Source organism: Esox lucius, chromosome 3 (assembly GCF_011004845.1).
Source record: "Esox lucius isolate fEsoLuc1 chromosome 3, fEsoLuc1.pri, whole genome shotgun sequence".
Lineage (NCBI taxonomy): Eukaryota > Metazoa > Chordata > Actinopteri > Esociformes > Esocidae > Esox > Esox lucius.
In genome coordinates this window covers 23,556,606-23,584,471 of record NC_047571.1, presented here as the reverse complement: position 1 = coordinate 23,584,471, position 27,866 = coordinate 23,556,606, and the positions used below count along the sequence as shown (strand labels likewise).

Below are 27,866 nucleotides of genomic sequence, written 5' to 3'. Positions count from 1 at the left end.
GGACATGTCAACCATTGAGCATGTTTGGGATGCTCTGGATTGGCGTATATGACCGCGTGTTCCAGGTCCTGCCAATATCCAGCATCTTGGTGTCAAATGGTGGTTACACCAGATCCTGACTGGTTTTCTGACCCCCCAATACAGTGAAACTGCACATTTTAGAGTGGCCTTTTATTGTGTCCAGCCTAAGTTACATCTGTGTAATAATCATGCTGTCCAACCAGCATCTTGATATGCCACACCTGTGAGGTGGATGGTTTATCTCGGCAAAGGAGAAGTGCTCACTAACACAGATTTAGACAGATTTGTGAACAATATTTGAGAGAAATAGGCCTTTTGTGTACATAGAGAAAGTCTTAGATCTTTGAGTTCAGCTCATGATAAATGGGGGCAAAAACAAAAGTGTTGCGTTTATAATTTTTTTTAGTGTAGGTAATATTCCTTTAACGGGCAATGTGAGAAATTTCAAGGGGGAGAAATGCTTTCATAAGGCACTGCGATGCCATTGGAGTCTACAGCCATGTATACAAACAAAGTATGGACTAGATGTCGTTGGCATGTGATGAATAGTGAACAACCGTCTACAAAAGGATTTGTTTAAAAACCTGTCAGATGGAATGTGCAGTGATTACAGCAGAGTATACTGTGCACTAGTCCTGGCATGGTCAAATAAATACCAGAGAAACTGCAATGCTGCTCTGATTCTTGTTCTGTAAAAGCATTCTAACCTAGGAGTGACTTGGTTCTGATTTTATAGGGGGACATTTGGACAAAGTAAAGTGTGCTGTTTTGACACAGAAGACTCCTCAACCGTCAAGTGGAAAACTTTGCCAAACACAATAAAATCTTAAATACAGTTCTTTCTTTTTAGGTTTGGTTGAAGATTACTGTAAAAACCTTTTCTCTAGGCACAACTTGGACTGTCAACTTTTCATCACAGTGGACACAAAAGGGTATTTACGTCTGGAGCTTTTTCAACAGCAGCCTTTGTTCTCAAAGATAACCAACAAGGGATATGTTTTTTGCCAGCACAACCACAGCTCCTGTGCCCTTCAACACTATGGGTCCATCCAAGAGCTCCAGGTCGTCAGGGAACTGCCGTAAACTGGTGATAGCCATACTGATTCTGTGGTCCTTAGTCTCCCTTATTGTGATCATTGTGTGGGCCACGTCTACTCACATATACGGTGTAGCCCAGTGCAAGCTAGCCCAGCAGGTGTGTGTACCACAATGTGCCTGCCTGCTTAGCAATGTAGCTTTTGTTCAATCTGGTTACATCCCAAGGTACACTGTTGAATAGCTGAAACCAGGGCTCACAGCATGTTAACCAATACGATCTGACCTCCGTTATGCAGGCTCTGACGGACAAGATAGAGGGGGCTAAAGTAATGTGGGAGAAGGACCAGAAGTTCTTGCAGGAGGTGATATGGCTGAGTCAAGAAAACCAAACCGCCCTGAAACAGGAGATGGAGGATGTTGCTGAAAGACTGAGGGAGACTAATGTGTCACTGAGCCTCAGCCTGCAGGAGAATGTGAGTGTTTACATGTTGCCTGTGTTCACATGTTCAAAATATATACTCTAGATTGTATGTTGTTTCTGTTTCTAAAAATAATGTTTTCTATACAGGCAATGCTGCTTGAGAATGAGACAGCACTTAGGAATTATGTTGGCCTACAAAGAAACACACAGATACACCTGTCTCTAGTTCTGGGTCTGCATAGAGGTACGGTAAAATAACATCATATTTACCTGTAAAGGGGGTCCTCTATCCTCTGTCCTCTCTTACTTGACCCAGAGTGGGATAAGTGGTCTAGGGTTAGATATTTATAATCATTAGTAGGTGAGTGAAAGTGTGTTTTGATTTTATCATTGGAAGGTTTAAAAGCAATATGCTATGCATCATTTTATCCATTGCATATCTTGGACAATAAGATAATTTTTTATTTGCTTTGTTTTATTTTGGGATGTAAATATAATTACTTTGATGACACTCCATTGGAGAAGGACTGCCTCATTTTATAGAACGCATTTCATGTACGTTCACTCTCCTCAACTGCCTTTGACATTTTCCAAAAAGGAACCATGGGACAACGGAGAGAACCCAGAAGTTGAGGAAATGTAATTTAAAAAAACCCAGGCAAAACATAATATAACTCTCATGTTAACGATTAAAGAATCGTTGAAAATGTCGCAGATAATACATTTGTTTGATATAGGTGGAAGATGTTCAATGATATTACATTTTGTATTTCACCAGACAAGGTCGAGAGACTACAGTTCAACTTGACACAAACTCTCTACCAGTCCCGATCCTGCTCTGCTTCTTCTGATGCTTCAAAAAGCCAGAAGGTGGCAGCGATGAGTCAAAGGAAAGCCTGCGAGTCCAGCAAACAATATTTGTTGACAGATATGTGAGTATTCAGTTTATAGGTTCTGTCATGCCTTGGACTCCAGCGAACCCATTCTTGTCTTGTTCAGGATAATTTGCACAAAAAATATTTGACTAACTTAAACAGTACATGATGATGTCTTGTTATTACAGGAAAAGAAGAGGTTGTCAGATTGAAGAAGTTAATTTGTGATATGGTAATTGAACACAAGAATCACTGTTTGATACGTTTGTAGGCGTAACAAACCAACATGGCATAATATAGTTTGCAATTTGTTCACCTGTGTCGTACTGTAGTTATTTTCTACTTTCTCTCAGGAGATATGGATTGTAAGAGAATAGTGAAGGCTTATTTAAAAATAGGACTCAACATTACCATGTTACAGTAAAATGCAAATACTTAGCGTTGTTTATTTTGTATTTTTCTATAATGACTTCTGATAAAATATGTAATGTTTTCTAGCAAAAATGTTAATAAAAATGTAATAAAATATATAAACCTGAAATGTTTTTATATATGTAATAAATTATATGAACCTGAAATGAAAATAATTTACTACATATCCCACGATTCAAAGGACGCAAACCCCGGAAATAGAACTTGTATTTTGGCTCAAGGAGTTGCAACCTGTGGTTGCTAGAAAGTACAGAAGGAAGTATTCAGTATATCTTGCTGTTTCTATGTGTATGTATACTTTTTTTTTTTGCAAATCATTCCTTTCAGCCTAATATGCTACTATTCATGCAAACTATTATTTACATAATATTTATTGCTATCTGAGTACGCTAGCTTGCTCTGGTTAGCAAGTTCGTTGGCTAGAAACGTTAGCTACAGTACAGCCGATATGTTGTTGTACGCTGTACTAGATCAGTTGCTGTTGCTAATGAGCAAGCATGACGTGTAAGTGAATACGAAAGCCTGAATAAAAACTGTCAGCTGTTAATGATGTGTGATCACATTCGGCTGTTGTTGTTTAGAATTGACTAGTGTGGTAAGGAAATTAGCTAGTTGACAGACATGGCTTGGAAAGCCGTTTTGTTTCAACATGTTTTCCCTACTTTTCTATTAGTCGTAATTTTAATAGTTTGTGTTAACTTTCAGTTTTAATATTCAAATATAACTAGTACTTATTCAATATAATATCTACGTTGCTGTATGCCAAGCCGTTTTAAGATTTAACCATTCCTTTAATTCACTACTGTAGAACTTCCATAGCTTCGACCGCAACTGTGGAATTCTAATCTTTTCGGATATTCGCTTGTCAGTACCTGTAGAGACAAAACATAAACCTAATGAAAATAATTGAAGTCAACAAAGGCATTTGTATATTGTTTATGCACTCTATTTGCCTTTCATGGATTTAAGTGTCCCTCGCTTTCAACAAACTTGTTAAATATATTTGTTTCCACTGGTAACTTGTGTTGCTAAATAACTCAGTTACTTTAGAACGATGGTGCTGCCAACATTGTCAAAATTATTTTTAACAAGTTGCCAGCAGATGTCTGCTAAGATGTTTCTCAGGTGCTCTCTACAAGTCTCTGAAATTAACATGGCATAACAAAAAAATAATACACCTGTTTTCTTGTATGGTTGCCATAGCTCATGATGATGAACTTTGCCCTCCTTAGGAGCTGAACCACTGGAGCTGGCCTGGCTCTGAACATGAATTTAGCAGAGGACAATTCTTCCTCTTCCTTAGAGAAGACCTCAGATTGTCCAGAGCACCAAGCAGCCACTCCACATCCTGGAATTAGCCCTCTGTCTTCCACATACTGCTCTGTCAATGTGGAAGGGGATGGTACCCATCCTACTAGCCCATCTCAAGAACCTGTTTCAACCAACACTGCAAGCCCAGCTGAAACACCTGGTTTGACCAAATTTTCTAGTTTGGCACAAACACCCATTTCAACTAGCCCTGCTAGCCTGTCTAAAACATATAGTTTGACACACACACCTATTCTGTATGAAACACCCGCTTTTACTAACCCTGCTGGCCCAGCTCAGGGATTTGTTTCAACCAACCCTGTTAGCTTACTTCAAACAACTGTTTTAACCAATCCTGCTAGCCCAGCTGAAACGATTGTTTCAACCAACCCTGTTAGCTTACTTCAAACAACTGTTTTAACCAATCCTGCTAGCCCAGCTGAAACGATTGTTTCAACCAACCCTGTTAGCTTACTTCAAACAACTGTTTTAACCAACCCTGCTAGCCCACCTCAAACCGCTGTTTCACCCAACCCTACTAGCCCGTCTGGACCTATTGGTTCACCCCATAAACAGAGCACAGCTGAAGAAGGAATTGTGTCATGGCCCCAGGGTAAACAATCCAATAGGGGAAGGCCACCAAAACATCTGACTGTTCCTAAACATCGGCACCAGTTCTCTACACATGCACGCCCATGTCTTCAGCCAGCTACCCAAATGGACTCTGTGAAAGGGACAAAGCCTCTGTCGCCAAGCCTGCGTGCGCCTGAGGACAACTTCCAGGCACCTGATGCCAAAACAGAGGCTAGGACAGAGCTACTGTCACCTAGCTCACCTTCTCCTGAGGATGGGTGTTTGGTACCTGAGGCCTCTGAACCAACAAATCCCTCCAGAGATTTACAGAGTCCTTGTGAGGGCCAGAGTAAGAACAGTCCCAACCTCTCGAGTGCTTCTGTCAGACAAGGAGACCCAGCAAGCCCTAATGTTTTAACCATTGGTGAACATACAGACTCACAGGCCAGAGAGGAGCGTGAACCCAGACAGACATATGATAACATTGGCACTGGGATAGTTTTAAGCAAACGTATCAAAGCGCAAAGGACCCTCTACCAATCACCACTGCATCTGATAGGTAAAAAGTGTACTCGAAAAACGTTTAAGGTCAGCCAGACACCGAAGACTGACTGTTTACAGCAGGCTGACATTGTGAGAGAGGGTATGAATGTAAATAGAAATGTACCCAGGATTAAGACAGAACAGGAGACTTTCCAGTCAAAAGAGACTTTAGGAAAGAGGAAATATGTAAAAAGAACTCAGATCTGCAAGGTAGGTCAGACGAAGAACACCGATCTGAGGCTAGGGAGTGAGTCTTCGAGAATGGAGAAAAAGACACCGGGAAAATCAACAACCCTTAAGGTAGACACGTCACGTGGGACCATGAGAAAGAGGAAGTATCCAAGTAAATGTAAAACCCCTGATGTAGACCAATCACAGGAGTCTCTAACAAAAACCAAACAGGTGTCTAAAACATTGCGGAACAATAAGGTAGAGCAGTCACAAGAGTCTGGAACAAAAACCAAACTGGTGTCTAAAATAGCTGGAACCCATAAGGTAGACAAATCACAAGAGACTGATCAATCACAAGAGTCTGTGAAAAAAAGGAAATACACAAAGAAATCAAACTCCCACAAGACTCACCAGTCAGAGGAGATTATGAAAATTGGAAAAAATGCAACTAATAAATCACTTAGGAATAAGATAGACCAGGCAGCGTCCATAAAATCACAAAGCCATATGGTTGCAAAGTCACTGGCTGTTGACAGACCACAGAAGACAGTGAGAAAGAGGAGAAATACAAACAAGTCAGAGAGTTCTAAGGTAGATTCACAGGAGACTGTGATAAATGAGCACAATAATACATCCGAGTCACAGAGTCATACAGTAGACCAGGAGACTTTGATAAATGAGGAAAAGATATCAAAGAAATCTAGAAATGAAAAGGTACAGTCACTGGAAACAGATCAGTCACAGGAAGAGCCTGTAAAAAGGAGGAAATATATTAGGAAATCCCAGAGTCATAAGGAAGTCTTCACTGTCGCCTCCTCAGTCCCTGTGCTGTCTGCAGACCTTTCTTCTCCCCTGTTAAACTCTCCTGGTGTCCCAAAGAGGAAGTATAGAAGAAAATCAGAGGCCCACGTTTTGGTCTCAGATGTTCCCTCAGACCCTGTACTATCTGCAGGACTTCTCCCCAGCCTCTCTCCTCCTGGCCTCCCCTTCTCACCCAAAACACAGAAGAGAAGGAGAGGCAGACCACTACATGTCCAGCAGCAGCTCCATCTCACCTCCACACCAGATCCGCACCCCAGGTCCTTCGGAGGAACCGACAGCCCCTCTCCTGCATCCCCGTCTTCCTTGGGAATGTGCTCCAAGACAGAAGGCCAGAACAACGTCTCACCCATCCACCCTTGGAAACAGTTGGAAACTACCCCTTTCAGGAAGGTACTGTATGATTGTAATCTCTATCAACACTGATATAAAAAACTTTTACTTTACTTTATTCTACTGTGAATACTACAGTATTCTTCACTCCTGTAAAAGTAAGCGTTTTGCTTGAGCTTTCAGGCGATGAACATCAACTATGTTAATACAGCAAAGTCAGTAGAAATTCCAACATTTGTGATATTAGTCTGCAAGCCATTTTGATTTCCATGTTTTTTAAGATAAAAGAAATGAAGTCTTTAAAAATTAGGAGCTCATAATCAACCAATTGATTGGTGGTGGTGGTGGCGGCGCAGGGCTACTCATTTCTCCGGAGTATCCTCGTTTGAGTTCAATGCTGTCTCATGTCTCTTGTCTCTTCAAGCTCAACATCATCTGCTATTTTCCATCAGGTGTCCTTGGTGGCTTGACACCTCGAAGCTCATTTCTTAACGAGGTCTCACCCCCATGTTACCGCTGTAATACTGCCAAGCATTTTTCACTAACTGTAAGGTGTTAAGAGGAATCATCAGTAAGACATGCAGTCTGTAATAAATCAGTTTCTTTGGTAATAATGGCCGTTGAAATAATGGACATCTGAGAAGATGATTGCCATTTTCTGGTAGGGATAGATTCTTACACCATTAGGTATTTAGGGATAGTTTTTTTTTACTGCAATTTAGAGACTGTTGAGTTTTCCCAGCTGAGAATAATTTAATAACAGGGTTGATGTTTGGATCTATTCCCACTGAACTCCATTTGCCTGGAGGACCGCACGTAACTGCAGTTGTAAAGAAAATAAAAAGTTAAATTTGAGTTGTAGGTACTGAAATGCGCTCCGATTTCTGTCTAATGTTATATATAAAGTATGTATGCCTCTATCACTGTACTGAGGAAAGCTGACGATATTTCCCCCTATCAGGAGTTAGTTATTGTGAAATATTGGGACTGATGAATTATGCTTAATTTCAGTTTGTGTGTTTTTCTACTCAGCGCCACACAGACACCAGGTGTGCAGTGATAGGGCCACATTTCAGGTTGAGGTGCAGTAGAAATTGACACAAGGAACGAGATTCATTATTGTTGTTGACATGCTGGCTTTACCTCAACCTCTTCTAATCCCACTCACACGGCAAACCATGGCCTCAACCTCATCTGCCAGCCACCCCATTACAGGTCTCTAATCACTACTCTGTCTCTTCCACTCACCTCCAATCCAACCCTCTCAGGCCCTACCGGAGTGGTCATTGATAATATCTCCTCTGTCTCTACCCGAGTGGTCATTGGTAATATCTCCTCTGTCTCTACCCGAGTGGTCATTGGTAATATCTCCTCTGTCTCTACCCGAGTGGTCATTGGTAATATCTCCTCTGTCTCTACCCGAGTGGTCATTGGTAATATCTCCTCTGTCTCTACCCGAGTGGTCATTGGTAATATCTCCTCTGTCTCTACCCGAGTGGTCATTGGTAATATCTCCTCTGTCTCTACCCGAGTGGTCATTGGTAATATCTCCTCTGTCTCTACCCGAGTGGTCATTGATAATATCTCCTCTGTCTCTACCCGAGTGGTCATTGATAATATCTCCTCTGTCTCTACCCGAGTGGTCATTGGTAATATCTCCTCTGTCTCTACCCGAGTGGTCATTGGTAATATCTCCTCTGTCTCTACCCGAGTGGTCATTGGTAATATCTCCTCTGTCTCTACCCGAGTGGTCATTGGTAATATCTCCTCTGTCTCTACCCGAGTGGTCATTGGTAATATCTCCTCTGTCTCTACCCGAGTGGTCATTGGTAATATCTCCTCTGTCTCTACCGGAGTGGTCATTGATAATATCTCCTCTGTCTCTACCCGAGAGGTCATTGATAATATCTCCTCTGTCTCTACCCAAGTGGTCATTGATAATATCTCCTCTGTCTCTACATGAGTGGTCATTGATAATATCTCCTCTGTCTCTACCCGAGTGGTCATTGATAATATCTCCTCTGTCTCTACCCGAGTGGTCATTGATAATATCTCCTCTGTCTCTACCCGAGTGGTCATTGATAATATCTCCTCTGTCTCTACCCGAGTGGTCATTGATAATATCTCCTCTGTCTCTACCCGAGTGGTCATTGATAATATCTCCTCTGTCTCTACCCGAGTGGTCATTGATAATATCTCCTCTGTCTCTACCCGAGTAGTCATGGGTCAAATCTCCTTCAGTCCCTACCCAGAGGGTATGGGTTTTTCGCTGTAATTTTCTGCTAAATCCTTGTCCCTTTCTCTCCTGATTCAGCCTCTTCAACCCCTACTCCTCTTGCACTTTCTATAACTCACTGTCCCTTTTCCTGCGTGCAGCCTCAGCCCTCCCTCCCCTCCCTCCTGCTCCATGGCTTTGTGACATTGGGCAGCTGAGAGAAAAGAGGAAAACCAAACCCAATGACCATTCATCATTTCACTCCCTAATTTCTACCTTCTCTTTCTGTCTGTTTACTGCAAAAGCTACTTTCTGACACTTGAAAGCATCTTTCCTTTAACTGCAGGAAACAATTTGCAAACTTGAAACCCAGGTGTTTAAAATATCTTGACACCCAGAAACACATTATATTGTCAGGTGAATGGTCCTACTCTGAATAGTGCTGTAGATTGGGGTCAAAAGATCTCCATTAAATAGCATTTCCTCTTGCTTAAATTGCATTTCAGTCCGCTTAACTGCAATCCCATCATTACTGTGTGCTGGATTAAACATGTTGATATGTGTCGTCTCCCCCAGACAGTCCAGCCAGGCACAGCTTTACCCGGCAGGAAACGTCGCGGAAGACCCAGAGTTAGGGATGCCGCTCCACCGAAGGGAGGGAAGACTGCGAATGCTGCAGTGGTTTCAGGGACCCAGACCTGTGGCTGTGAGGAGGGGCGCCCGGCCAAACGCAGGCGTGGAACCATGATCCAGGACCAGGGCCAGACAGCAGAGCGGTCAGAGCTGCAGAGCGACCAGACCACTAGCGCTGACCCATTCCGACGCTCCAGGCCGCGGTTTTTCCTGGAGGAGTCCGACTCGCCGGACAAAGACACGGGAGAGGCCTCCCTCTCCTCAGACCTGTCCATAGAGCTGAGCCTACAGGAAGACCATGTGACATCACTATCCTTCGAAGCGGAGGAGGAAGATGAGCAAGAGGATGAGGAAGATCTGCCTAGTTTTCTAAATAACACAAGTAAGTGAGCGGGTGAGACGCTGTGGGTGTGCTTAGGTATATGCCGTTTTTAATAAGATTTACAGTTAGGTCCGGAAATAATTGGACACTGAAACAAGTTTTGGCATTTTGGCTGTTAACTGAAATATATTCAAGTTACAGTTAAATGAAATGAATATGGTCTTAAAGTGCGGACTCTCAACTTTAATGTGAGGGTATTCACATCCAAATTGGAGGTAGGGTTTTGGAATTACTGTTCGTATATGTAGCCCCCTCATTTTGAAGGGACCAAAAGTAATTGGACAGTTGACTCAAAAGCTATTTCATGGACAGGCATTGGCTTTTCCTTCGTTATTCCTTCATCACTTAAGAAGGTAAAAGGTCTGGAGTTGATTCCAGGTGTGACATTTGCATTTGGAAGCTGTTGCTGTGAACCCACAACATGTGGTCAAAGGAGCTCTCAATGCAAGTGAAACAGGCCATCCTTAGGCTGCAAAAAGTTTTAATCCACCAGAGAGATAGCAGGAACATTAGGAGTGGCCAAATTAACAGTTTGCTATATTCTGAGAAAAAAAGAACACACTGATGAGCAATGCAATACAAAAAGGCCTGGATGTCCTTTGAAGTCAACAGTGGTGGATGATCGTAGGATCCTTTCCATGGTAAAGAAAAAGCCCTTCACAACATCCAGCCAAGTGAAGAACACTCTCCAGGTGGTAGACATATCATTATCCAAGTCTACCACAAGAGAAGACTTCACGAGAGCAAATACAGAGGGTTCACCAGAAGCTGCAACCATTCAGGCTTGGAACGTCTCATGATCCGAAGCATACCACATCATCTGTAAAATACAGTGGATGGGCATGCATGGCTTCTATTGGCACTGGGTCACTAGTGTTTATTGATGTTGTGACAGAAGACAGAAGCAACCAAAATTATGAAAATTCTGTCTTTGTCCAAATATTTCCGGACCTAACTGTATGAACTTGCTTATGTTTAGTTGTAATTCATGCCAAAATAAACTATTGTTAATTGTCTTTCAGAGCCGCTGTCTATAACTGAAGGGATATGTGTTTGGTGCAAATTTAGAAACTATCCTTTCTGGCCTGCAGTGGTGAGAATTGATCTTTGTACTACAACTAAATACATTTTAAATAGTGGTCATGGGTAGTAACTGACCAGGGACCTGTTTGACTCTGTAGGTGAAGAGTGTGAACCGTAAGTTGAAAAAGGCCAGCATTGTGTTTATCGACAACCTGCTGTATGACCAGAAGAAGATACGAAAAGGGTATGAACCAAACTTTTGTTGGGGGCAAAACGGCACAATTCTTTCTTTAGTCTCTTTCTCTTTTAACAGTTAATTGGTGTCCACTCTCATAGTCTGACTAAGGTTGTTACTAGGTTCTATCGAGATAAACCCTGTAATTTTCACCCTAACCACGCTATTACCTCATGCCTAAACTTATAACTTATAAATGTGGCCCTTCATCTAGGACCATTATATTGATCTGCATACAGTTGGAAGGAAATTGGTAACTGGTGTTATTGCACTGCTAAGACTCAGTCATTGTACGCACGCAAGTTAGTATTGGCCTTTAAAGTCTTGATGCTGGACACTGACACTTGAAGAGTAAGTAAATATTAAAAAAATATCGAATTATTCCTGAACTCAGTCCCAAAAGTAATATTTTGACTACAAATTTTTACTGTGGCTGTGGAATTTGACTGGTTCTTATAGCCGGTTTTAAGTCCCTAATTACCTGTCACCCTTGTATTAACCTTTGTCTTTTTATAGCTTTTCCGTGGCCCTTAAAACATTGAAGCCTTTTGACTGTGAAGAGACTGAGGAACTAGTGGTAAGGCGGATATCGGAAATGAAAAAAGTATTCAGTATTAACTTAACAAATTCGGCCTGTATAATAAAGACAGAGTGGTTTTCTACATTCCTGGTGACTGTTGAGTTTATGTTTTTCCTGTCTGTAGTGTAAAGCCAAAGAGAAGTATGAAGCCGCCATCCAATGGTGTCTTAAGCTGATAAAGGACTATAGAATACGTGTCGGTAAACAATTCTACTTCTCTTGGAAAACCTCCTGTACCCAGATCCAACTTCTTGTTATGCTGCTCAGTAATGTTGATGTTTCCCTCTGCAGGATGTGGCTTCACAGGTTCTTTCATTGAATATTTTTCTAATGACATAAGTAAGTTCATTTTGATTCATTGCTACAGTTAATTTCAGTACAGTTAATCATACTTTTTTTACCAGTTAATTACAGTAAAAAACAATCATTGTGACAGACATGACTTGATTTAAAAATGTGATCAATACACAGCCTCTCTGATCTAGACCTCACCACTTCACGTCTGCTCAATGAGTGCTCCTCCGGGGGCACGTTTGACCTGTACCTCCCTAATAAGAATACATCTCTGTTCCTCCACTCTCCCTTAGGCTGTCCGTTGAGGAGGTGCTATCCTCAGTATACTTCAGACCTGACCTTCCCCAGTAACCTATTGATGGAGGAGCAGCATGTGACCTCTGACCCAGAAGATGAGGAAAAAGAGGAGGAAAGCCACCAGCAGGAGAGGAGGAGGAAGCTGCTGCCTGACCGCTCCAAGGCCGCACGTAACCGCGCCAACGAGAAACTGGTGGTCTTCATTGTCAGGCAGCGCCAGGTGGAGAAACACCTTCAGGTCAGTAACCACGGTTGATTCTTCCCTCCATCCATCCATCATCCAGCTGATTACATCCTCACTTATTATTTCTCTTCCTTCCTTCCCTTGTCCTGTCCCTCTTCCTTTCTGCGTAGAGTGGTGTCTCTGTATGTGTGGATAAACCCCTCTCCTTCCCACTCCAGGATGTTATCAGTGGTCTGCAGCAGTCTAAATGGATGAGGTGGTTCCTGACTGCCAGCCGCTCAGTTGTGGACACGTACCTGGAGGATGATGATCAGCTGGACCTGGTCATCAAGTACCTGACTGGGGTGTACAAGACCGCCCCTCTCATCGATCCCTGTCTGGCTGAAGTGGACGATGTCCGCTTTGTACTGGATGTTCTTCTGCCTGAGGTCGGATACATTTTTATTGGCTGTCCGCTGTCTCTTTTTTTTCATGTGAGTTTAAAAGAATCCTTCATTAGTTGTATAAATGTAAAGGGTCTGTCCTTTGTGTAGGCTATTATCCGTGCTATAGCCGGCGTGGACAACCTGTCTCTGGGGGCAGCTGAGGACAAGTACCTGAAAGGGCCCTGTCTGAGTAAAAGGTAGGAGAGCCGGCGTGTTAGCCCACTGAGCTAAAGCCTTGTCGTTTTAATGCACCGCCTCTTGTTACACTTATTTTAGGATCTGAATCCTTGTTCTTCTGCCTTCCGCTAACCTCAGGGAGAGAGAGGAGTTTGACGCAATGATCGAGCAACAGATGAAGATGAAAGCATCGGTCCATCAGCGGCCTGCGCACACAACATAACACAGCCCACTTTGCCTCTGACCCTCACAGTCAGAAGTGCCAAATGTCCCTCTGTTCCTGATGTGCATTCATTCAAAAGTAGTGTGAGTACTTTTCAAGGCCGGAAACAACTTACTGTACGAGTGCTGTACGAGTCCACCCACTGACTAAAACACTAGTCTATCACATGGTCGCTTACAATAAGAACCATATGCTGTATACATGTGTTACAGTGGCTCTGCTGTAGTGATGCTAGCAGTGATATGGCTGAACAAATCATGTTTAATTACCAATTTGATCATTGTCGAAATCGGCTATAAACAGCTGGTCAAAATTAACAGCTTCAAGACAACATCTCTGGAGGGATGTGACCTTGTCTTACGCAGAGAGACAGACTCCACTGGTTGGTGATAGGCTTTGTCAGACCGACTGCAACAGCATTTGCTACAACATGCTCTCATTAAGTCTGGTTTAAAACGCTTTTTATATTTAAAGTGTTTGTCCTTCCTTGCTTGAATAAATAATTAATATTTTAAAGGTGCTATGGGATTTTTCCTCCATCTGGAAGATGGGTGAATTTCAAAAACATCATGCTCCATTTAAAGCCAATCTCACCCCTGTTCCATGGAGACTTGCCTTGGATTTTTACTTTTAGATTCATCCATCAATTTTATACAACTGTTAAACAATATTTTTTGTTTTATTAAAAGTGAGGTGATAATCACGGATTGAGCAACCATGTTTTTTGTTTGTTTGTTTTTTTAACAAGGAAATTACAGCAATTTCTCCAATGCCCCTCACACCATCATCCATAAAGATGGGTTATGGATATTTCTTGACCTTAAAAATCCTGTGTGTAGCACTTTTCATTCTTGCTTTGTAAATATTGCATTTTTATGTTCATTTAAGGTGAGCTTGTCAATGTGTTTCATGTGACAAGTTCCTGGTGATGGTGTTTGGTACATAAAGTATACCATGTTTTGCATTTGAGTCATGTCAATGCAGCTGCCTCAGTTGTCCATGTTCAGTGTCTCTGGCATATATTCATGAGTCCCAAATTCTTTTGAAGGGCACTTTGGCACACAAGCCACAACATGCAAAGGCAGCACGGGATAAAGACTTTTGACAGCTCAAAAATGAATAAATGCAAGGTTGATAAAGGATTTATTTGTATTATATTTATCATAGCAGTAATAAATAATAAACATGACTTGATCTACCTTGGAATTCTCAAGCCATTTTCTGGTTGCTCTGCGTTTGCTATGCTACAGAGTATAGATGTGGATTGAGTTAATCTGGATTCATCCAAAATGGCACATTGTTCCCTATATAGTGCACAACTAGCCTTATAGGTGCACCGCAAAAGTAATAGTGTGCACTCTGTTTCATACAATCCCAAATGCTCTTCAGATCAACATCTTGAAAACATTTAAATAAAAAGTATGTAAACCTTTGTCATTTTCAACAGCATGTACAGTAAAGGCCACATTTAGCCTTATTGCTACAATCACTATGGTGATGATAGACCGATGTAGGTCCTGTAAATGACTGACACAGATCAACAGTTTGTAAGTCGCACAGTTAAAAGGCAGAGAGCAGACAAAGGTGTGCGAGTGTGTCTCATTTCCTCCTGGAAATCCTATGCCTTTCGTGTCAGATGAGGGGGCTCACCTGGTCCCCGTCCCAGAGACTCCCAGATGAGGACGCTCCTCTTGTGCTCATGTTTTTTTTAGAGAGTTGATATGGGCACAGACCTTGAGTGCAGGCCCAAGTTTAATGTGCATAGCTGTCATCAGGTGCTCCTCTGTCAGCAATAGGAGGGCTTGTCCGTCAATGTCCTGGGAACGAAACTCCTCTGATATATCCCGTCCACCTGGAAAAGGGAGGGTAGACATTTGAAGAGAGAGAAGCTGTGAAATTAAGAGCCATGAGTTGCGAACTGAACATGAAAAACTCCGGTCCCAAGTGATATTGAATAAGAAATGCCAGTCGATTAAGGACACATACAGCATCAAGTCGGACCCCAAACCTCAAGAACAGCCTGAATTCTTCGCTGCATGGACTCTACAAGATGATGGCATCAAGCAGTTGCTGTCGATTTCATTGTGGTACATTCATGCTCTTGACTATAGTGGACACCCTGTTCATCTCACCCCAGAGATGCTCTGTTGGGATAAGGTCTCGGTAATGTGCTGGCCACTCGAGTAAAAATAAAGGCTATATCCCTTATTTTCTCCCAAGATGAGAGAAGCCGATGTGCCTTCTGTTGGCCAAAAACATATTTTCTTGTGAGTAAATGTTATGAAACTCTAGCATTCCACTATTACTGAAGAATGTATTATATATTCAAACGTTCTAAAATATGTAGAAAGTCCATTAGGGTCGCTTGCATTTTTTCTGCATTGTCTTTTGTTTCGCAAATGTGCATTGCATGGCTATAGAATGGGTTACACTTAGAAGAGCAAGAAGCGAGCTGATTGCTTTCAGAATATCTGTGTTAGTAGGCCTACAGTGTCTTTGGAAAGTATTCAGATTCTTTCACTTTCTCAAAATAATTCTGTGTCATAGATTGATTATTTATAATTGATTAAATATCTACACTAAACAAAATTATAAATGCAACACTTTGTTTTTGCCCCCATTTATCATGAGCTGAACTCGAAGATCTAAGACTTTCTCTATGTACACAAAAGGCCTTTATCTCTCAAATATTGTTCACAAATCTGTCTAAATCTGTGTTAGTGAGCACTTCTCCTTTGCCGAGATAATCAATCCACCTCACAGGTGTAGCATATCAAGATGCTGATTAGACAGCGTGATTATTGCACAGGTGTGCCTTAGGCTGGCCACAATAAAAGGCCACTCTAAAATGTGCAGTTCCATCACACAGCACAATGGCACAGATGTTGCAACTTTTGAGGGAGTGTGCAATTGGCATGCTGACTGCAGGAATGTCCACCAGAGCTGTTGCCTGTTAATTGAATGTTCATTTCTCTACCATAAGCCGTCTCCAAAGGCGTTTCAGAGAATTTGGCAGTACATACAACCGGAGTCACAACCGCAGACCACGTGTAACCAAACCAGCCCAGGACCTCCACATCCAGCATTTTCACCTCCAAGATCGTCTGAGACCAGCCACCCAGACAGCTACTACAACAATCAGTTTGCATAACCAAAGGATTTCTGCACAAACTGTCAGAAAACGTCCCAGGGAAGCTCATCTGTATACTCGTCGCCCTCATAGGGCCCTCAACCTGACTGCAGTTTGTCGTCGTAACCGACTTGAGTGGGGAAATTCTCACATTTGATGGCGTCTGGCACTTTGGAGAGGCATTCTCTTTACGGATGAATCCCGGTTTTCACTGTACAGTGGTGTGGGTGAGCGGTTTGCTGATGACAACGTTGTGGATCGAGTGGCCCATGGTGGCGGTGGGGTTATGGACAATGAACACAAGTATTGTGGGTGGATGGATTATTTCGGCAAAGGAGAAGTGCTCACTAACACAGATTTAGACATTTGTGAACAATATTTAAGAGAAATTGGCCTTTTGTGTACATAGAGAAAGTCTTATTCCTTTAAGTTCAGCTCATGATAAATGGGGGCAAAAACAAGTGTTGCGTTTATAATTTTGTTTGGTGTATATTTTGTAACCGACTCCATAATGACAAAGCAAAAACATGTTTTTAGAGAATTCAAACAATTCATATAAAACGAAAATATCTCTAGATAACATTTACATAATATGCAGATAGTTTTACATGACCCTTCAAATTAAACAAAAGGTTTAAATACTAAGTACTGTATACTGTATATTATCAGATATTTAAGTTGTTTTATTTGTAACAAATAAATTTGCTTTGTCATTACGTTGTATTGTGTCTAGATTGAAGGCAAATGTTGAAAATGAAAGTTATGCATTACGTCTACCACGCAGCTAAACATCTGAACACTTTCCGAAGGCACCGTGCATCCATTACAGTATGGGTTACAACAGCTTCAGGTTCCATGGTACACATTCAAGATACCTGGTAGAGAGTTGATGTAGGCGCAGACTTGTTCAACACTCCACTGCGTTGGATTCTCCCCAAATTCCTTTTCTGCCGTCTGTTCACCGGGGGAGCTGAACACATCTTTCCTCTGTCCTCCCTGCTCCCTCTCTTTCTCCTGCATCCTCTCCCTCTCTCTTCTCTCCCTCTCTTCCTGCCGGCGCAGCCTGGTGATCATGGGGACAGGTAGCTCGTCCTCATCCTCTTCCTTCCTCTCTCCCCTCAACCTCCTCTTGTTCTCCTCAGGTCTGTATGGCCCGTGTACCTGGAGTGGAAGACCCAAGGCCATCACAGTCAACCCATGTAATGCTGTAAGGGACAACGGGGGTTTCATACTGTAGATAAGACAATACAGACAATACAATCTCACTGTTCAAATAAACCTACCATTAGAATTACAGACGGATCATTTCTTTGTCAGTGGACAAATGTACAAAATCAGCTGGGGATCAAATACTTTTTTTCCCCTCACTGTAATTAGGTATTTGGCCTACCTAACACTGAACACTGTCTGTCTGACTCACCTAGCATTGACAATGAACATTGGAGTTGAATTTGAGATATGACATCTGACCTGTCTGAGAAGGAAGTGTTCTCTAGTTCCCCTGTTGACCCTCCCTGGAGGTCGTCCTCTCCGACCCACTGGCCTGTGACCCCAACGGTTGGCCTTGTCCACCTTCGAGGCACTAAGACGCTTCCTACGACTCACATTAAACCTGACACGGGGATGGGAGAACAGTGCAGGCAGAGACAGGAGGAGAGAGAGAGACAGAGAGAGAGAGAGATGGGGAGTCAGATGATGATAATGTCAGTAGATATGGTTTCTGGACTTTAGTCATTCTTGGGAGATATTCAACAGAACACCTAAACATTCCAGGAATTCCAGCCAGGGGTCTAGATTCCTCTGGATTCCTCTGGAATCTAGAGAAAACAGTCACACATGGCCAGATCCATGTCTTTACTCCTAGGGACGTCATTCTAGGTCAGGGAATAATGCTGCAAAATTTGGGGAAATGTGGGTGACGCCATCTGAGTTGTGCCACCTAATAAGGAAAACATTGCTCACCTCCTGACACAGATCATGGAGCAGAATCTTCTGGATCGGAGGAAGGTGTGAACGTAGCCCTTCTTCCCACAGAACTCACACTGCAGCACGTCTACTGGGCTCTCAGAAGCAGGCTCTACAGTATAGCAGGAGAGGGGACACTGTTAAATACATACTAGGCAGCCTAATGGCAATTCCTCCAAATTGAGGGAGCCATCCCATTGTTAAAGACAAACCAACACACACACTGGCACTGACCGTCCTGGGTTGGGGTGTCATCCATGTCTGAGTCACTAGAACTGTCTGGCTGCCCAGCATCCATAAGGCTCTCGTCTGGGCCAGGATCCCCAACGATTCTCACCTCAGATCCTTGACCGTCATTCATTTGACTTTCAGGAGCCGAATCCTCATTAGTTCTTATTGCAGGTACTTTATCCCCACTGGTTCTCAGATCCGGCATTGGATCCCCATTGGTTTTGTCTTCCCAGGCTCCAGGAAGTGTGGCCGACTGGTCCGCCCCCAAAGAGGAACAGCCCATCTGAAGCAGGTACACACCAATGTTTCACTGGAACACATACATGACATATACCACCACAGAGGACTGAACATAATGGCGACCAGTTAACTGCCAGGGGAATACTCTGCAGGTTCAACAGGATATCTGGTGTCTGGCAGGTTGAGTGGTGTTCAGTGCGATACAGTGCTGTTTACTGTGAGGGAGTGTGAAGGAGGTGTGAGTGGGGCAAAGCTGCTCTCTTTCAATACTATCCAGGCCTGGGCTTTTTTTTGTATACACTGTGGAGCTCGGTTACCACACCCGCCAGTGGACATACCGGGAACGGTACCGGGAGGAACGGCTGCAGGGCCTCTCTGACGACGAACCCTTCTATGAGGTGAGTGAGGACGGGGGGTCTAGCTCTCTCAGGGCTCCCTGGTGGGGTGGCTGAGGCTGAAGGGGGCTGGCCAGGGCTTCTTACCGCGGCCGCAGACAGGAGGGGTGGGGGGGAGCTGCTGGTGTGAGAGGAGAGGCCCTGGGAGGACGAGTGGATAACAGAGCGGTTGGACGGAGGGACGCAGGAAGAACCCAACCTGCCTGGTGGATGGAACCCAGCAAATAGAGAAACTGGCAGTTATGTCAGTGGGATTTTTGGCAGTGGTATAAAAACATGACATATTTCAAAGTTTAATTAAATGCACATTGTATTGTGCTGTGTACCTGTGCAGTTCCCCGTACTGACGGGCAGTATCTCTTTACTGAGTGTGTTGGACCCCGACGATGAAGGTAGAGTAGGGGAAGCGGGCGTCTTCTCCTCTCTCTTCTCATTTTTCCTCTCCTTCAGAGGCTGGGTCTGTAGGGAGGCTGGCTGTACCTTCAGGTCCACAGCTACAGTCTGGGGCGGGGAAAGATTATGGAATGTCTGGGGAAGATTCTGGAATGTTTGCGAAAGACTCTGGAATGTTCGGGGGGGGTGGAGATTCTGAAAAGGCATCTGGACCACTGCGTCTGTCACAGGCATCTCCTCCTCGGACACCAGAACCCCAGTGGACTGCACCGCCAGGGCCTGGACTGAGCTCAAGGATAACCTCTGGAGGGAGGGAGGTGGAGGCTGGAGCATCATGGGGAGAGAGGCCTGGGAGATAGGCCCGAGACGCAGGGTGGGGGGCTGGAGCTGGGGCTGGCGGTGGATCTGGGGCTGGAGCAGGCTGGAGCACAGGAGAGGCGGAGGGACGGATGATGAGGACACTACCACTGACTGCTGAGGAGGGAGTGGAGCAAGGGCAGGATGATCCCAGGATGAGGAGGGTACCAGAAGGCCATTCCCAGGCTGGGATTGGACTGTGGTGGAAGTAGTCTGGGTGGGAGTGGCCAGGGCATGGAGGGTCAGAGGGAAAGGAGAGGGGGGGGCGTTGTGGGTTGCCAGGTGCAGGGAAATGGGGTGTAGCTGCCGGTGCGATCCTGCTGTGGTCTGCTGGATGATGAGCTGGTGAGCCTGCTGGGGTGCCCCCTTATGGCTCAGAGGACAGCTCAGCTGATGTCTGACCACAGCGTGGGATTGGACTGGACTATACGACGCTGGAATGGAAATAGAGCCACACACACCTGCGGAACAAGGTGAATGGAGCACAATATACAATGCTGCAGTTGCAATAACATTGAGTGGTTAGATGTATGTTATAAACACAATCTAAAGGTCCTTGGGAACAGTTCTTTATAACACTGGTTTAAGCCAAGGGTGCATGTTAGTGGTTACTTTGAAACCAGAGGACCACAACAGACAGTTCTGGTGGCAGACCTACCTGGTGTGACATGCTGGTTGGCTGACGTCTGCCGAGTGACGTCGGCTGGTCGGGTATCAGCCACAGAGGTGTCTGTGGAGGTCTCACACTGCTGGCTGGGCCTCAGGGAACAGATAGACATCTTAGGTTGAGAGACAAGGGTCTGGGTGAAGGACGGTTTCAACAGGACACTCTGCGCAGTAGTCAAAGCACCGGGAAGGTGGGGCTGCATAGCTAAGCTCTGGACCTCAGAGAGGAGACACACATGGCAGGGACATTTTACTAACACTGTACAAATCCAGTGTCTTGGAGAAAGAGGCATCTAATGCCTTGGTAACCCCATCCGACCTTCTGGAAGCCGCTGGAAATATTGATGTGGTGTTGGTATGGCCCAAGTTTTTCATCATGTTTTGGTCACACTACCTTTACAGTTCTTATTGTGAATAATATTGTGTTTATTAATTATTAATTATATATTAATAATATAAGTGTTTAATTTCAATAAAATCCCTTTTTTAAATTTGTATTTAACTAAGTCAATTGAGAATTTTCATTTTCAATGAAGCGCCAGCCAAAAGCATTGAATTGTAAGCTGAGGAAACAAAATAATGGATTAGGAGTAACCAGACTGGGATAGGTATTTACTAGTGCGATTTATTTTACCTAATGACACTGGGCTGAAAAACAACCATTTTCTCAATCATCTTAAAATCCCATAATAAATTAGGTGGTGTGTTTTAGATAAGATACAGTGTCCAGTGAATCCAGGCCTGCTGTGCTGTTGTCTGATGATAAGCTAGTTGGCTTTCCAGGGATGTAAAACCTGGGTATTTCGCCTTTGACCTTTGCCACTGGTGGTGGTTGCTGACCTGTGAAGTGGAAGGTTGAGAGGAACTGCAGCAGACAGAAGGCCGGTCAGAGTGGACCGCTGTCACGTTGGCTGCAGGGGTCAGAATCAACTGACCGAGACGGATGACAGGAAGTGACAGAAGAAGCCGAAAGCAGGGGAACAAGGTATGAGACCCAAAAGAAAATAGAAAAGAGCAGGAAAAAGGTTAGTGGAAAGAGCTAACAGTAAAAACACAAAATGTTGGAAAGCATCAGTGGAAAATGAGACAGAGAACACTTGGCACGCTAATAATGAAGCTCTTGTTTTTACTTCCCATGATCTCTGGACTACTAGATATACCATAATGTGCTACAAAGCTGTTACAATACGAAAGAGAGGGTGAGTACCATCTGGGTGCGTAGGTACATCTGGGCTTGGTTACAAGAGGCAGAGCCATTCCCCAGGAGCATGGCCTGCTGATTAATCGTGCCTGTGGTGGAGCTGGAACTCTGAGAATGACCAATCAGCTGGCCTGTTCCTGAAGGGATTGGGAGGGTGATCTGGAGATAGACAAAGCAGACATAATTGCTGTGGTCTTACAAAGCTTTGGTAGTCTGGATAGATTTGATACATGAGCGGTCAACTTACAGAAGTCCCAGCTGACTGGGTTACCGTTCCGTTACCAGGAGGAGAGGAGGGGGACTGTCGGTTACTGTGAGGCTGCTGCTGCTGTCTGATGTGTTGTTGCTGGGCTGCATACATTTGTTGCAGGTACTGAGATGCCATGGTCTGGGGTCTGCTGTGGATGGCCTGCTGGATCACCTGGAAGTACAAACAACACAGAAGCTGTTCTAATTGTGTAAAAGGGATGTTCCAGTGACCAGCACGCTCACAACAAAGACCTAAACCGTACTCACCAGACCTGATGACTCGTGTTACCTCCCCTGGAAATAAACTCTTGACTTCTGGCTTTAGTTAGATATAAGATTTACAGACAACCAAATTCCATTTCGGTCATTCACTCGGCATGCTATGACTCTGCGCTCAAGCCACACCAAACAGGCCTAAATCTACAACCACGTCTTGAAACAAGGCTAAGAAATACGATAATCCCTCCAGGTGCTATATGTTCTGGCTCAATCCTCACTTCCACTTCCTCCTAAATCATAGTAAGCAAACTGATTCACAGTTCTTTGATCAAAGCTTATAGTACTAAATATTGGCAACCTGCCTGCAATTTAACAAACAAATTAAAAGAGATTTTTTTCTTGTTTGTCTAGGCTTGGACCTATGATGCCCTAGTCCATCATAGTTCTAGTAACCACAGTTGCTGACCGCATTCCAACACTCTCATGAGACATGTTGCATTTTTGGAAGGTCTGAACACTGTTGAGGGATAGCCTCTTTACACTCGATGGGCTTGAGTCAGAAGAGACTGAACTTGGCATGGGGCTTTGGTCATGAAGCACTATGACACCTTCCTACTCGAAATATTACTTCTGAATTTAGCCCCCCCAACCCCCCTCACTGTACAGGGTTTTGAATGTACATGAGGAAAATTTCGATGTGCACGCTAGCAGCCTACACGACTACATTGTCATAATGCATGATCACAATTATAGATGAATAGATCAGGGGCTATTTTGATTTTATTTCTTTTTGGTCAATTTGAGATCTGGGGCTATTCATAAAAGATCCGGGGCTATAGCCCTGGCCTAAACGATGCCACTGGCTGGCATATTAGCTCCCTGGGATGGAGTTAAGGTAAATATTAAATTGCTCAAAGACAAGTTTTTAAGCGTTACCCCTCAGGGATCAATAGTTATATATGTATACTTATTGATATGATTGGTCAGGATAACACTCTTATGCAAAGAAGAGGAGACCTTGCTTGACATACAGATCTATCTTCTCTCTTCAAAGTTAAACAGACACAGTTCCCTCTAGCAACCTGTAACCTCTCTCACCAGCTCTCACCTGCACTGCCTGTCTGTCTGTGTCTGCAGGGGAGCTGGGAGGGGCCTGTCTCTGTGGGGGCGTGGTACTGCTGGCTGTTGTCATCATGGCGAAGACCACTGACGCGGTAGCGTTGTTTGTGGTAACCATGGTAACGGATGTGGTGTTGGAAGTGACCGTGGCCGTTTCAGCGTTCCCTTTGATCTCTCCTCCTTCTGCAGTCGCCTCAAGGCTCTGTCTGTCCATCATGCGCTGGTAAACCTACTCTGTATCACTGGCCCAAATGGACAGTACAGACAGAAAACACCTCTTTTGAAGTCTGTAAAAATAATTAGGAAAAATACCATTTATATCTGTTCGCATTGTTCAGTTAAAACATAGGTCTAGCCTGTGTTATAAAATAATATATATTTGGACGTGAATTTGAAGATTCAAATTGGACTGGACCAAGACAGAGTGGTCCTTGCGTCCGGGTTGGATTCTTAGTCTGAGCAACTTTTAACCCAGAGGTTGATATTAGTGAAGAGCTTCCATGCTATACGTGCAGATTCTGATTAATTTAAAAAACCTTAAATAAAAACTAAAAAAATAATTTACAATAATTGGCCTCTTAAATCAAAAACAGGCCCCTAACAGCCTGATTTTTTCCCCTCAGTTAAAGTAAAAATATCTATCTCTGGATCTTGGTAGCATTTGTCGCAATCAGAACGCGTAATGAACAAAAGTTTAATATTAATTTGTTCATTGAGTCCGGCGATGTATTTATTTAATGTCTAATACATTTGTGTATATACATTTGAAGTTCCCTAAACAATTTAATTCATTAAAATATAGCCGCACGCCCTAGCAAATTAGAAACCGGGGCTTACACACGAGGAATTCGACTAAAAGTATCTCGAACTTAAATGGGCCTATTTATGTCTATCGAAGTTCAGATAATGAAATTGCTTGTTTGGTTTTCTCTTCCTTCTGATGCGTTTGCAACGAAATCATTCAGTTTTGTTAACCTAATGTATTTGTCATAATGGAAGTTATATTCTGTTTTGAATAACTTTTATTTCTCTATATATGACCTTGACATTTTCCATGTGTTTTTCAGTGTTCAAAATAAAAAAAGTGTTCGAAATTCAATAGTCTATGGCCAAATTGACCTAGGCTTTGCAACATTCTATTGCAATCAGATCTGAAATTGATTTTGATAAAGTCTCTGCTCTGGGTCACCTTCATTATTCATCACTACACTAGGTTTGAAACGCTATTTAAAAATTTGCCTAATACTGGAAGAATCATAAAAATAGCTTGAAATTATTTAGCATTTGAACTGTTGACTGACATTGCCATGAAATCTATTTTCAAAATAACACAAGCCTCCAAAATTAAAAGGCTTATTTTGAATTAGTTTGTCCAGATGTTTAACATGTAATTTGAGTACATAGAGTAACCTATACTTAAACTAGTTCTTAAGATAAAAAGGCTTAAATGCCTTCCAGTCCCTGGAGCTTATTGTTCTATTTTCAAACCTGTACGTAGTGTAATTTTGTGCAACACACCCCTAATACACGACAGACACATCATTCCAACTCCTAGCCACAACCATAAAATTACGATGATCGGACTGATGAAAAGTACACACATTTTCATGCATTAACTCATCAAGCAACTTAAAATATATTAACAACTGTAATTAAAACATGTGCGTAATGCATTTCCAGACTTGGGCAAATCAAGCATTGGGCTACTGTCACCCGTTTTCTTGCTGATGTGCAGGTCTGGTTAATACAGGCTATAAAATGCTCCAGGTATAGCTAGCCTATCTACAATCATTTATTTGTTCAATATTCTCATTCAAAATCGGAAAATAATGCCTTTATAAGTAATATATAAGTAAACATTAAATATATTCCATTTGGGCATCATTTGGGCATCATAATCAATTTCTTCGGCCAATTCTAAAGCAACCTATAGCCTATCAGCCTTTTAGCTATCCATGCACAATCGTTCACCTATCATCAGCGTTACCTGGCTGGATTTGTTATTAGACCTGACCCATGGCGAAGTGACCGAACGAAACCCCGCCGGTTCAGACTGTCACAATCCCAGTCATGTTCTAATGCGTCAATCCTATATTGCTAAAATGGAGAGAAAAACAAACGGGCCGCACGGAATTATAACCCAGACACAGCACCACTTGCAGTGCGGGAGGACCTTACACAGCAGAACAAGAGTGGTTAGACATGTGAAAATGTATTTTTCAAAAAGGTCGTTTAGAAAACCTACATATGGCTTTTACACGGCCACATGTTCATTCATGTTTTAGCCTATGGTGTACGCTATCAAGTAACTGCACGTTCAAAAATATTTTTATTGCCCTATTTTTAATCAAACCACGTTTTTCTTCTACATTGATCAATTCATCATATAGGCTACCCTAAACAAATGTGTGTAGCCAATTAATTGTTATGGATAAACCTTAATGATTTGCACCATGAAGGTGCATCATATAGACCTAATGAAAAATAATAGAATAGCAGGTACTTGAGAGGATAATTGTTTTTGTGCGCGCTTTGATGTAACACATTGTGCGGCTTTGAAATATAAAGCAAGTAAAGTTAATCTTCTACACACATTTGTTTTGATTACGGACTCAATTTAGTTTAGACCGCGAATAGCGCAGACATTTTGTCTGAGTACTGAGAGTTTACATTCCACTCCATCTACCTCATCTCATGCGCCAAAGAATCGGCGATGACAAGGACTTGCAAGAAGTGGAATGTTATTAAGAGGTTGAGACAGACAGACAAAAATACAATGTCCACGTCATTTGATGTAGCCTAATATTTTCTGTTGATTTGAGGGTGATGCAGTAAGGCAATATTTCTGCCTTGAGAAATACATAAAAAAAGATATACACAAACAGCACAACTTACCCTAACCCACTGATGACTTGGCCAAAGACCCGTTGCACCCGTTTCCTTACCAGAGTCAGTATTGTATCAAACACCAGGTGTTTGCAACAGTTGGATGAGCACCAGGGTGCTGATTGCTCAAAGAAAGATGCATGCAGCCAACCCTATCCTGACTTTCACTTCTCTGCAGTGGCGTTTTTATATGTAAAAAATTTGTGGGGCACAAACCATTTCAAAATTTAGGATACATACCAGTAAAGCTACAAAACTCCCTCTTGCTACTGATGTGTTTATCGTCTGTTCCATCGTGAACGGTGGCAGCCCATTCATCGGTTTGCTTCCGCATATTCTGGACATTCTCCTTGAAACGGGTGAGCGCACTGGTAATCCCAGATGCATGGATGCTCCGTTTTTGCAGTGTTGTATAAAACATAAACTCCTGGCATAAGGAAGAAAAAAAATTCCAGCAGCTGCAGAAAGGCTCGGTCCCGGAGTTTTTTTGACAGGCCGTATGCCTCTTAGGGTGGCCTCATCCTGGTTGTGTGCGTATGTCCTCAATACACAGGAGCAGCGCGGTTTTACCAAACTGCCTTGACATTTCTACTTTTAAAGTTCCATCGTACAGCGGTGGCCTTGGAATGCATCTCTGTGTTGCCTCAGCAAGTGCCAAAACACGTTTTTGAGTGCCAGAGAAAAAGCTGTCAAAAGCAGTTAAATCTGCATAAAGCACCTTCAGGATGCGCATCCTTGCTGAACAAAGTTGCTGCAAGGTCAGGTTCAGCTGGTGAGCATAGCAATGAACAAACTGGGCATGTGGGTATGTCTCTTTCATTAGTGTCTGTACCCCTTGGACGTTTCCACTCATTACAGCCACACCATCATAAGTCTGAGTGATCAGTTTTTCTTCCAGCTTAAGTGGTTCCAGCACACCCTTGATGCATTTAGAGAGACCGAGTCCAGTTTTATCTTTGACTTCCACAAACCTCTTTGTCACTGTATTGTCAGGCAACATGTATCGCAACATAACCACCATTTGTGATTTACAGGAGACATCAGTTGTCTCGTCTGCCTGTATGGCAACAAATGATGTCTCGTCCACTTGCTTGGCTATCTCCTCCCTGTACAGTTCATACATACAGTCTAACAGTTCGTTTTGTACAGTGCTAGATGTCCTTTTGAAGATGGGCTGAGCGTCATAGTGCCTCTGAAGACTGAATCGCCCTCATCTCGAAAATGCATCTGAATATTCCAGGATTGAAGGAGTCCACCGACTCATCTTTGCCCTGCAGTGCGGTTTCACATTTTCCACACAGACCAATGAACATGAAATAAAATCCTAACAGAAATGATATGCAATTTAGGAAGATGCTATATTCATAGATAATAAATTATATGAAGTAATCTTCGAGAACTAAAAGTAGCATAATTTTGTTGCAGTTCTTTCTGTTGACAACAGGTGGGGCTGTGCCCCTAATGACTAGTCGCCACTGCTTCTCTGTAGCCTATTCTTGTACTCAAGTACCAAGGAGCACAATGAGTGGAATTATAACTAAATAGATGGATCATATTTGGTTTTATGGGTTATTTGTGCTACCATTGGTCCAGCAACATGAGTTTACTCTGTA

At 43.0% G+C, this 27,866-nt stretch overlaps 3 protein-coding genes across 13 annotated transcripts; 2 read left to right on the top strand and 1 right to left on the bottom strand.

Moving 5' to 3' along the window:
* The first annotated feature begins 661 nt into the window (after positions 1-661).
* LOC105022675 lies at positions 662-2,825 on the top strand. The gene is made up of 5 exons (XM_010891319.3): positions 662-1,216; positions 1,356-1,532; positions 1,628-1,724; positions 2,259-2,412; positions 2,544-2,825. Exons 1-5 carry the CDS (start codon positions 1,016-1,018, stop codon positions 2,581-2,583), a joined length of 669 nt encoding a protein of 222 aa, XP_010889621.2. The 5' UTR covers positions 662-1,015; the 3' UTR covers positions 2,584-2,825.
* Positions 2,826-2,990: 165 nt separating this feature from the next.
* Positions 2,991-13,939, top strand: si:dkey-127k13.1 (mucin-17). Of its 2 annotated transcripts, XM_013132307.3 has the most exons (12): positions 2,991-3,075; positions 3,991-6,594; positions 9,326-9,764; positions 10,787-10,857; positions 10,946-11,031; positions 11,539-11,599; positions 11,727-11,802; positions 11,894-11,941; positions 12,190-12,431; positions 12,596-12,805; positions 12,911-12,999; positions 13,118-13,939. In XM_013132307.3, exons 2-12 carry the CDS (start codon positions 4,054-4,056, stop codon positions 13,200-13,202), a joined length of 3,948 nt encoding a protein of 1,315 aa, XP_012987761.2. In that variant the 5' UTR covers positions 2,991-3,075; positions 3,991-4,053; the 3' UTR covers positions 13,203-13,939. The 2 variants fall into 2 exon arrangements, 1 of the variants encoding a protein (XP_012987761.2); XR_004575301.1 differs by lacking the exons at positions 11,894-11,941; positions 12,190-12,431; positions 12,596-12,805; positions 12,911-12,999; positions 13,118-13,939 and having other exon boundaries at positions 11,237-11,599; positions 11,727-11,763.
* Positions 13,940-14,329: 390 nt separating this feature from the next.
* Positions 14,330-26,327, bottom strand: phc3 (polyhomeotic homolog 3 (Drosophila)). Of its 10 annotated transcripts, none has more exons than XM_010891339.3 (13): positions 26,263-26,327; positions 23,357-23,654; positions 22,028-22,201; positions 21,787-21,939; positions 21,420-21,509; positions 20,572-20,797; positions 19,490-20,374; positions 19,107-19,366; positions 18,532-18,811; positions 18,295-18,409; positions 17,803-17,944; positions 17,208-17,493; positions 14,330-15,054 (listed from the first exon to the last, which is right to left on the bottom strand). In XM_010891339.3, exons 2-13 carry the CDS (start codon positions 23,582-23,584, stop codon positions 14,900-14,902), a joined length of 2,994 nt encoding a protein of 997 aa, XP_010889641.2. In that variant the 5' UTR covers positions 23,585-23,654; positions 26,263-26,327; the 3' UTR covers positions 14,330-14,899. The 10 variants fall into 10 exon arrangements, with proteins under 10 accessions (XP_010889641.2, XP_010889633.2, XP_019900910.2 ...); XM_010891331.3 differs by lacking the exon at positions 26,263-26,327 and adding an exon at positions 25,355-25,464; XM_020045351.2 differs by lacking the exon at positions 26,263-26,327 and adding an exon at positions 25,355-25,464 and having other exon boundaries at positions 19,251-19,366.
* Between the last annotated feature and the right edge of the window lie 1,539 nt (positions 26,328-27,866).